Source organism: Schistosoma haematobium, chromosome ZW (assembly GCF_000699445.3).
Source record: "Schistosoma haematobium chromosome ZW, whole genome shotgun sequence".
In the NCBI taxonomy this organism is placed as follows: Eukaryota; Metazoa; Platyhelminthes; class Trematoda; order Strigeidida; family Schistosomatidae; genus Schistosoma; species Schistosoma haematobium.
The window spans coordinates 4,365,241-4,377,592 of NC_067195.1; the positions used below are offsets into that span (position 1 = coordinate 4,365,241).

The window sequence follows — 12,352 nt, forward strand, 5'->3', positions numbered from 1 at the left end:
TTCCGTTTTCGTGCATGCACACTTAATCTCTAGACCACTTAGCCCATATTCAATGATATTAATATCTAACTTCAATTATGAGAATACCAAAATCTCCACAAATCTTTATACTGACAATAATGATCTCAAAGAGAGCAAGAACAATATGAATGACATAAATATTGCTGGTAAGTTTATGGTTTCTTTTGATGTAACATCACTGTATACAAAAATACCACTTCTTGAAACCATAAACATAATTTGTCAACATTCTGACATCCTACCTCTACCAGCACCAGAATTCAAACGACTATTACTCATTTGTACAAAAGATGTTCAGTTCCAGTTCAACGATATCATATACAAACAAACCGACGGTGTAGCAACGGGAAGTCCGTTAGGTCCTGTCCTAGCAGATATTTTCATGAATAAACTCGAAAGAACCAAGCTCAAAGGAGCGATTGATGAAATGATGTATTATTCGAGGTATGTTGATGATACCTTCATCGTATGTAATAATCAACAACATGCAATAAATCTGCTAAAGTTTTTCAACGAAACCTATCCAAATATCCAGTTCACTATGGAACATGAAAAAGAAAACAAGTTCCATTTTCTCGATGTCGCGATGAAACGAAGAAAGAATGGTACAGTTCAACGTTCAGTTTATAAAAAAGACACATGGAATGGAAGTTATCTCAATTTCAATAGCTTTTGTCCAATCAGTTACAAAAGGGCACTGGTCAAAACACTGTTTCACAGAAGAGAAAGAATATGTACTTCTGATACACTAGGAGAGGGAAGTTATGAATGTTAAAAAAATGTTTAAAGAATAACGGATACCCACTGAAATTTATTGAGAAATATGGCAAACGTGAAGATAAAAAAACCAAAGAAATTACAACAAATAAAAACCCAATTTTATTCAATTTCAAGTTAAAGGTGACGACGTCACAGGATCAATCAATATAAAACTAAAAACTGCACTGACAAGAACTTGTCCTGCAGCAAAATTGATTGTCCTGTCCAAGACAACATGTTCTTTGACACAATCAAAGGTCGACAGGTATCCCTTTCATGTTACTACCAACTGTATATACAAATTTACATGTATCTGCCAAAGCAGTTACACTGGTAGAACAGAAAGGAGAGCCTACGTCCAATTCAAAGAACATATTCTGAAAAGTTTAACATCAAATGGATTGAAAACATTCAACATTCATCGCAAAACATCTCCTAGACACAGGACACGAAGTCGATACACTGAAGTCCTTCAAGGTGATTAATAAACAATCAAGCTCCAACCTTCTGAAATTTGCCGAAGCATTAGCAATCAAGCGTCTAAAACCAGACTTTTTTATACAAAAAGAAACAGTAATAAATCTTTCTTTACCCTGGTAACAATAACCCCCACCCTTTCTATTCATTTGCTCCTATTTATTTATTTATTGCGTCATTATTGCAACTCTTTCTGAAGTTTAAATTACATCATACATAACTGACTGATTTCAATTCATATTTTCTTTATAACCATTAATCTATTTTCATGAGTTCTAATCACTATTTCAATGTTCTGGAACTTTCCCCCTCAAACTCTATTCGAAACAAAAATTTTATGACCTCATTAACTCTATCGGAATCTTCGCTACACCATGATACATTTATTCATTCTTAATCACTCTCTTATGTATAAATATGTCAATATCTGTAATAATGTTGAATTTTAGATATTTTAGGTTGTAAGCAACTGATGAGAACCTAACGAAATCAGATGAACTCATTTATTATTCTGCACCAATCTTTGTTCTTGCTCTCTTTAAGATAATAAAGGGAACTATGTGTATGAAATAATGATCTCATCAACAGGAAAGATCAAAATACATAGATTCTATTGGATAATACCAAATATCACAATGATATTCAACTGTATTCAGTTGAAATGATCAAGTTTTATTTCCTTATTAAAAATAGAAATAAAAAATAAATGAAATGACATAATAAATAAAATTAAAAAAATACACACACACTATAGAAATGAATTACGTAATCGAACTGATCATCTATTTATTATAATGAAATGATTCAAATGAATGATTGGTTTTCAATGTTTCAGTGTTTATAATGTCATGCCAAACATTTTTCTTTTAATGGGTTACTTTCATTGTTTGTCTGTTTGTTTGTTTTTTACGACAAACACATTTTCGTATGTTGTTGTTGTTGTGGGGAGGATACCCTTAATTAATAATCTAATCGATTCTAGTTACCAACTGCATTAGAAAAAAAGTTTTTTTTTAATTTTTAAAAAACCCATTTGTTTTTCATGTCTAGAAAGATTTCTTTTTGAATAACAGACTATATAGAATGACGTGATATTTTGTATAAAAAAGATTTCTTAAATTTAAACTGTCTATAAATTAGATCAAATAAATAAATAATAGTTCCATTGGTCACAGCTTCTCACCAGAACTCCAAGAATTTTCTCACGAAACTAGTCACTAGTGCGCATATATAAGAAGCCGTCACCAGTGGAGCTAATCCGTGTCGGGTAGAAACAGGTGTCTACCTCAGTACAATGGAAGATGGTCGCTCAATTTCGTGGATTGGTTGAGGTTAGACATTAACAACATTGGATACCGACTCAGTGGTCGGGCTGATTAAGCGTTTGTGAGCGAGACTGAAGGCCCTGGGTCTGAATCTCACGGGGTGCGGGATCGTAGATGCTCACTACTGAGGAGTGCCATACTAGGAAGAAACGGCCGTCCAGTGCTTTCAGGTTTTCCATAGTGGTCTAGCTTCAATTGACTCATGATTTCAATGTGTGTAATTTTACATTAATCAATTATCAACTTACAAATGAAAGAAAGAGACCATAAAGTATGATGAATTATGTATCAGTCATTAGTTGAATATGTATTGGAAGGTGTGTAAGGATAATAATTTTGTTGTTGTTGTTGAAGTTTCTACATTCATATGGAGCGTATTGATGTTTTTAAAGAGAAATGTATAACAATAATGGTAATAATATACATCAGCAGGAACACTTTCTCTATTTCACTTCTCTTTAATACAAAAGAACCTTGATAAATAGATATAATTATATAATAATGGTTATATCCTCTGTGATTACGGTTCAACACTAATTGAATGTTATTTGGAATACTCTCATAGTGAAATGTAGCTCAGAAAATTTGTTTAAAAAATATATTTTACACCTTCAACTTGTACACTATACAAAGAATTCTATTGAATTCACTTGGTATTATTTGCTTGTATCATCCCATTGATGTCTAGGACTGCAGATGATCAGTCTCTTATTATTAGCATATATGCATACTGTGAGGATTGCCTCGGTATTGCCTCAATTCATAAACATTATAAGTAAAGATGGATTATGGTTAGCAGTGGAGTTCAGTTTGACGCATGTTTCGTCGTATTTGCAACTCGTCAGCTGGATGTACCTGAATTCCAGAGTTGATGTTCATTTCGGTACTTGAACTCAGTACTGTTCGCTTCAAACACTACAGTGTTATCTAACAGACAAGTCCAAAATAGGATGAAACATGCATCCTGTATTCCACTGTTAGCCACAATTCATCTTTGCTTATAATTCTATTTAATATTTTATCCCAAACGAGTGATATTTCTAAGATTGTTTTAATGAAACCGTGACTTAGAACTCAAGAACCAGTAATACATGCTTCCTTTAAACTTTTTTCAGTCAAAATTCTTTTTTAGAGTTTGTTATATTGTCAGAAATACCCTTTCACATCTCTATAATCATTTGTTAGTCTAGTTTGGAGAAAATACACAGTTAGAATGGTGAGTAATGGAAAGATATCCTACTTAGTTTACATGTATCAGGATGCGACCAATGTTCCCCTATTACATCTAAAATGCCAAAAAGGAAACTATACTAATAAAGATACAATTCTCCATATACAATATAAGTAAACTGAACCATTTGTAATATCTTGACTATTCTATGATTTAGTACACTGAAGATTTGAAAATTCTATTAAACATTTATTTCATTCATATTATTCACTTGTTTACTATTTAATTAAACCCCTATTCATTATATTTTATAGCTGATCCCCTTCAAATGCGTTCATTGTATCATGAAGATGTATTAAAGGTTAATGAGGGAAATGATTTGTTATTATCATGTCGTGTACGGGGCCGACCTACACCATTAATTTCATGGTATATTAATCAAACAGAAATTAAAAATCCATGGAGATTAGAAACAGGACGTGGAATAATTCAAAAATCACGGTATGTTTGTTATAATTAAAAAAGCATTTGTTTTTTACTTAATACAAACACTGTTGCAGTTGCTTGAATATTTCAAACAAATCTGTAAAATCAATGGTTGAGATCATGAGTTATTAGAAGACAGATCATCAGCAGTGCGCATCCACGATCCCACCTCACAAGATTCGAACCTAGGACATATCGGTCCCGCATGAGAATTCTTAACGTCTAGACCACTGAGCCGGCCAGAATCCAACAGTATTAATATCTAACTTCAACCAATCCATGGAATTGCGTGACCGTCCACCGTTGTCTTCAGTGAGTTACTATCTCACAGCAGACCCAGTTTAACTCCACTGGTTACTGATTCTTATTGGAACTCCAGAAAATACCTCTTGAATCCAGCATATGTTGATTAATATCAGAAGGATTTTTGTGTGGATATTATAGTAATTTCAGTAGTTAAGATCATGAGTTAATTGAGGCCAGTCCACCATGGAATACCTGGAAGCACTGGAAGGACGTTTCGTCCTATTGTGGGACTTCGCAGCAGTGTGCACCCACGATCCCGCTTCGTGAGATTCGAACCAGGGATCTGCAAAATGATTTCTTATAAATAACGGTTTATGGCTTTTTTTTTTACCTGCATGTACAACGTTGTAAGTTCAACTATCTGGATGACGTATGATAACCCGAATTCGATTGATAATCCCACTTTATTAAATAGATTGAAAACAACCAACAACAAAACAGTTAGATGAGAAAGTAGATATGACATTGAAAACCATCCTCAATGACTTAAAAATGAACTAACAACTTAATTATAAATGGTACTTGAAAAACTAATATAGATGTCATACTGTAAATACCCGTAATAATATAGAGCTTTGCTAGAACCTGATAATAGATTTTTGTGAAAACCTTAGTATCTCATCAAAGTATACATTTTAGACAACCCAAACAATTCAATATTACTTATCTTTGTGGTGTGGGTAACTTATATCTATATAAGTAGTTTATAACAGTGATCAGGCATAGAATGTATTTCAACAGAAGATTGATAAGGAAAGAGTGGGAACGGAGCGGAACGTAATTGGTATGAAAATGCATGAACAATGAGATCTGAGACAATGGAATGATATTTACAAAAGGAACAGTCAAGTTTGAGACGATGGATTTTGCAAATTAACTATTTACTATATGGTTCTTAGATTTTATTGAGATGCTCTGTAATTTTGATACTTATTAACCACACTTACTCACAATTTTAATGAAAGTCATATTCACTACGTTGATTAGAACAAATACAAGTAAAGTTATCATATCAAAATTGATCTCCTATTGACCATAACTGAATGCCGACCAGCTCAGTGGTCTAGAGGTCAAGTATTCACGCGTAAGGCCAATACGTCCTGGGTTTTGATCTCGCGAGGTGCCATCATGAATGAGAACTGATGATGAGTCACATACCAGGATGAAGCAGAATTCCAATTCTTCCAGGTTTTCCATGGTGGTCTAGATTCAGTGGACCCACGAATTCAATCATTGAAATTATAATAGAATAAATCAGCATAATATTGACTAATAAATAGATACTATTTATCAGTCTCAAAGAATAATAATTCAATGAACTACCTAAAATAGGAATTAACTTCATATTTATATAATCAGTATGAAAATTTTCATTAGAATTACATAATTAATTAATTAATGGATGAATGAATGTACCGAATTCTAACGAATACTAACCTCCTTTTATCCAAGATACCAAGATACAAACCTACTGAACTACATATACAAACATACGTGGATATATATCTATAGGCCTACATAAATAACTGTTTACATTTATATCCTTATAACTACAGTTATTCCGTTAATGGTAATTCACTATTTATGTATATATACTTTGATATATATATATATATATATATATATATATATATATATGTTTACCGTCCCCCCTCTTGTTTTTCGAAATTAATTTATTATTGAATCTAACAAGTAACCGAGTTCGACAGATTGACCTTTCTAAGTGATATACACACATTGTTGTTTTTTTCTTCTTTTTAAACTAATAATCATAATACTACTAATGATAGATGTATAGAATATAGTTTAGTTTATAGGTTGTATCAAAATTTGACATTCATAAAAAGAGTTTTAATTTACTTTTAATACTATACTATACTATCATCATTTCATCATGTACTCTGACATGCGCACGCACACACACACACACGCACATATACACACACAGGCACACAAGCACACATATACACAAGTAATGGGTTTTTGCATACATAAACTTATACACTTACATTCATTCTTTTGATGAACAATTTTTCTTTTTTGTTTTTTGTTTTAATTTTACATCAGTATCTAAGACTCTTTTCATTGTAACTATAGTACAATCTGTAAGACGAATGAATAAGGAGAATGATATTAATAATAGTAATAATAATAATAAGTAGTTTTGATATGCTTTCCTAACCTTTCAACAAATCATATTCGGTATATGAACATATATTGTTTATTATTATTTATAATTCTATTGAAGAATTGAATATTAAAAAAAATTATTGTATATCATAAATGTTGATGTTGATGATAGTTGAAATTTGATTTGTATTGAAAGAAATGAATGAAAATATAAAAATGTAATTATTTGTGGAATGTATATACCTCTCTCCCTCTCTATCCTCTCTCTCCCTCTCCCCCCTCTCTCTCTGTGTATATAAATAAACATACATATAGGTGTCAGCACTATTCACCAGAATTACAATGAATTACTGTTGTAGTTCACATAGAAACTAAGTTCAAATAATTATCTAAGTTGTAAATGATAATAGATTTAATTTAATTTGAGATTATTAGGACAATAATGATATTATTATGAGAATGGGTTTTGTGAAGATTTTTAGAAATTTCACCTACTCACTAGTGACTGACTTCAGGCGATACTCCTGGAGTTTTAGTGAGAAGTCGTTACCAGTGGAGTTCAACCAGGTCTGTTGTGAGATATCAACTCACTGAAGACAATGATTTACGGTGGCGCAACTTCGTAGATTGGTTGAAGTTAGACATTAACACCGTTGGATGCCGGCTCAGTGGTCTAGTTGGTTAAGCGCCTGGTGCGAGACTGATAGGTCCTGTGTTTGAATCTCGCGGTGGGGTGTGGGATCGTGGATGCGCACTGCTGAGGCGTCCCATACTTGGACGAAACAGCCATCCAGTGCTTCCAGATTTTCCATGATGGTCTAGCTTCAATTGACTCATGATCTTAACCATTGAAATTACTATAATATCCACAAAACCCATTTGATATTAAATGGAATAGTTAAGTATTATCTTGAATATAGAAGTTATTTGATGTAATTATTTGAGTAATCAAATAACAATAAATATAGGTATTTGTATAGTTTTTTCATGAAAGTTATTCGTCTGGATGGTTTTAGCCCGAAAAAATCAACCACATTGGAAATAAGGTGATTATCTGTAACTGAAAATATATGAGGATCAAATTATGTAGTAAGAGATACCTTAATGTTATGCATTTGATTCTATACGCAGTTGTGAGTTGGAACTGTTGGATAGTATTGTAGTGAACGAGAATATAAGTAGGGACAATTGAATGTATTTGAACACGAAATAACAGAATGTCTTAGCAAAATCTGAGAATCATACAGTAGATGCTACACTTACAAAATGTCAATCAATCGTCTCAGACTTCATTGTACTTTAGTTTTTACATCAATCATTCCTTTGTTGTTGTTCTCTTTACTTTGATCTTCTTAACCTTCTGCCGCCAGGTATTTCACTATCGATTGATGATATATTCTACTTTTATCTGTCGACATCAGTAGTATACACCATAATATAAATGTTTACTACTAATATATACAAACTTTAGAAATTTTTACTCAGATTCGTACATTGTATAAATCTTGTATTAATCCATTAAGAATAATCATGATAATGAATTAATTAAGATTGTTTTATCTAAAATCTTGACAAATAATCTATCATGATATAAACAGAAATTGAAAATCATTAAATCCAATTCCATATTAAACTGTGAATACACATTGTTCATGTTTCTTCCGATAGATTCAATGATAAAGTCATTTGGATCTTCCAACATGTTAATTGTTTTCTTCTTTGTTTGTTTGTTTGTTTTAACATATCATTATGTATATTAATTGCATAATCGATTCAAGTGAGTTTACGATCAAAAGTTTACGATATTTCACTGTACAAGTTACAAAACAGACTAATCAGCGACATCGTGGTTAATGACAATATACGTCGAACAGAATGAACATTATTCAAAAGTCAACTGACTGAACTACTAACATTTAACTGGTAATCATTCCATATTTATTGTCAGGATCGACCAAGAAATAAGAAATGGGGAAACTTGCTGAAATACTTTGTGCTGAGAATTTTTCATTGTATCAATTATATACCATTGAGTATCGTCACTAATAATAGTAATAATAATCTCACAATATAAAATGGAATTTACACTAAGCGTTTTAGACTAAAAATGAATCTAACAGATATGTATCATCATATATATATGTATATCGCCTGAATAATTCATAACTTCTTCATCACCATTCGAAATCTATAGAAGCGTCTATTTTCGTCATGTTATCAAACATATGGATATATGATTGGACTTTAACACGAATATGAAATAACATTCCATAGATCTCAATAGAATCCCATTCATTCAGTTCCAGTTGTTTATATATATATATATATATATATATATATATATATATATATATATATATATATATATATATATATATATATATATATATATATAGAGTCTTGAATGAAAAATTCCTTCCTATCTTTTCTTTCAGTTCGTTCCAGATTTGAAATCTTGAAGTGACTTTCAAGGTCACGACTGCATACATTCAACTTTTGAATTCCTGACAAACTATTTATTCATGAAACATACTTTATTTTTCTTCAAGAAGCTAATTATTTAAAGCCTACGCTTAATCACCCTAGTTGTTATTAGAAAAACATAGAACAATCCATATTATTAATTATAATAATCATAATTAGTAATGTAGTATACTGATATTACTAAAGTAATATAGTCAAATGAAATGTTTTAATCAAATAATCATTACTATGAGGTCCTATCTTTAAAATGTTGATCATTCATTATAATATCTAACTACATCAGGTAATAATTTGTCGACTGTACAGTCATTTCGATAGTATATAACTGAAGTAGTTCTGATTCAGTGAAAGATTTCAATATCTCAACTAACAGCTGGTAAATATAGATTTCCAGATCTACTTACTTACTTCTTACTTACGCCTGCTACTCTTCATGAAGGAGCATAGGCCATTCACGAGCATTGTCCATCCAACCCTGTCCTGAGCAATCCTTTCTAGCTCCTTCCAGTTGTTATTCATTCTTTCCATATCTGCTTCTATTTCCCGATGTAATGTATTGCTTGGCCTTCCATTTTTCCTCTTCCCTTCACGATTCCAAGTCAATGCTTGCCCCCGTGATGCAGTTTGATGATTACCTCAATGTGTGTCCTATCCATTTCCATCGTCTTTTCCTAATTTCCTCCTCAGCTGGAAGCTAGTTTGTTTTCTCCCACAGAAGGCTGTTGCTGATGGTATCCGGCCAATGGATGTTGAGTATCTTGCATAGACAGCTATTTACAAATACTTATACCTTATTGATTATGATTATATTAGTTCTCCAAGTTTCAGCTCCATACAATAGAACTGACTGTTTTGACGTTCGTATTGAAGACTGTGACTTTGATATTGGTTGATAGACGGTTGTTTTGAGTTCCATATGTTGTTCAACTGTAGGAATGCTGTCCTTGCTTTGCCAATCCTCGCCTTTATGTCTGCATCTGAACCTCCTTGTCCATCGATGATGCTTTCCAGGTATGTGAAGGATTCTACGTCTTCCAGAGTTTTACCATCAAGAGTGATTAGACTGCTGTCTTCCGTTTTGAATTTGAGGACCTTGGTTTTCCCCTTGTGTATGTTGAGGCGTACTGATGCACAGACTACTGCTACTCTGGCTGTCTTTATCTGCATTTGTTCGTGTGTATGCGATAGGAGGGCTAGATCATCTGCGAAGTCCAAATCATCTATTTGGTTCTGAGCTGTCTATTGTATGCCGTGTTTTCCCTCAGATGTCGAGGTCTTCATAATCCAGTCGACCACCAGAAGAAAGATGAAGGGAGAGAGTAGATGGTCTTGTCTGGTTCCGGTCCTTACTTGGAATGCGTCTGTCAGTTGTCCTCTATGCAGATTTTCAGATTAAAAGATTTTAATTTTAATACAATAAACAAATTATATCTTTATAAAGAGGGTTTGTGGAGATTGATGAACTTTAGGTTTCCATCATGGATTGATATGAAACAGATAACAATTAAAAACAAAGAAACTCTAAACAGTTATTTGGTTGTTAGAACTTCAAGAGTTCAAGTAAGAAACCGTAAGATAAAAGGTTCATCCATAATCATTGTAAGACAGCTGCCTACCAATGACACTGAAAGATGGTTTCACAATATTGTGTAACAATAAAAGTTAGCAGACTAGTAGTTTTAATGTTAAGCCCTCATCATGAGACCTGAACTTACTGCATTAAATCCACTGAGAGATCATATATGTGTACTTAGTATTATCAGCTTTATTCAATATTATATTTTTGGTACAATATAGAATTCTCAGCACAAAGTATTTCATCAAGTTTCCTCTCCTTATTTCTTTATCTATCCTTACGATAAGTATTGAGTGATCACCAGTTAGATGTTAGCAATACAGTCAGTTGACATCTGAATTATGTTCATTCTTTTTGATGCATATTGCAAGCAACTACGATGTCACTGATTGGTCTGTTTTGTAACTTGTACAGCGAAATGTCGTGAACGTTTCAGAAACTCACCTGAATAGGTTGTGTGATTAGTAGACATAATGACGTGTTAAAACAAACAAACAAGAAAACAGATAACTTGTTGAAATAACTCTATGATGCAAGCACATCCAGTTGACGAGCCCCAAATAGGACGAAACACGCGTCAAACTGGATCCCACTACTGGCCACCATCCATCTTTGCTTATAAGTACAGAATAGTTTTTATCATTTGTATTTGTAAATTAACCATATTATATTGATCTAATTTTGGATAACTAAGCTAAACAATTTAATAGTGTAGTCCAATCGATTACTTACTTACTTACTTACTTACTTACTTGCTTACTTACTTACTTACTTACTTACTTACTTACTTACTTGCTTACTTACTTACTTACTTACTTACTTACTTACTTACTTACTTACTTACTTACTTACTTACTTACTTACTTACTTACTTACTTACTTACTTACTTACTTACTTACGCCTGTTACTCCCAATGGAGCATCGGACGACGATCAGCATTCTCCAACCCACTCAGTTCTGGGCCTTCCTTTCTACTTCTATGCATTTGTTGTTCATTCTTCTCATGTCTGTCTCCATTTCTCAGCGTAATGTGTTCTTTGGTCTTCCTCTTTTCCTTTGGCCTTGAGGATTCCATGTGAGGGCTTGCCATATGACGCAGTTTGGTGCTCTCCTCAGTGTGTGTCGAATTGATAAAGAACATTAATCCTGGGTATCATGCTAGAGATTCCAAATCAATGAAATAGAAGTTTGATTTGCCTAAATTGTTTGATATTCCTTGAATAAAATATTTGTATCTAAAGGCAATAGAAGAGTTGATTTGGTTATGTTAAAAAAACGATTACTAAAGTTAAATATAAGTCATAAGTATTTGTACCGATCAAAATTATCTCAATTATTGTAGCCTCTGAAGCAGTAGACATCAACATACACAAGGGAAAAAAGTAAGATAATCCTAGTGTGTGGAGCTGAAACTTGCAGGACTACCGTAACCATCATCAAAAATGTACAAGTATTTAAAAACTGTTGACTACGCAAGATGATAAGTGTTTGTTGGTTTGTTACCATCAGCAACAACTTATTATAGGAGAGAACATACCAACTTCCAGTCGAAGGGGAAATCAGAAAACGGTATTGGAGATGGATAGGGTATTCATTACAAAAATCATCAAACGGCA

At 32.7% G+C, this 12,352-nt stretch overlaps 1 protein-coding gene across 2 annotated transcripts in view; it reads left to right on the plus strand.

Annotated features, from left to right (window-relative positions):
- The window catches only part of MS3_00002623 (uncharacterized protein), a gene marked incomplete at its 5' end in the record, with an annotated part of 131,420 nt that overhangs the window by 55,815 nt on the left and 63,253 nt on the right, over positions 1 to 12,352 (plus strand). For both annotated transcript variants that reach the window (XM_012936287.3, XM_051210228.1), the window contains one exon: positions 4,068 to 4,254. In XM_012936287.3, the coding sequence (XP_012791741.3) occupies positions 4,068 to 4,254 (187 nt within the window). The remainder of the gene's footprint in view (positions 1 to 4,067; positions 4,255 to 12,352) is intronic.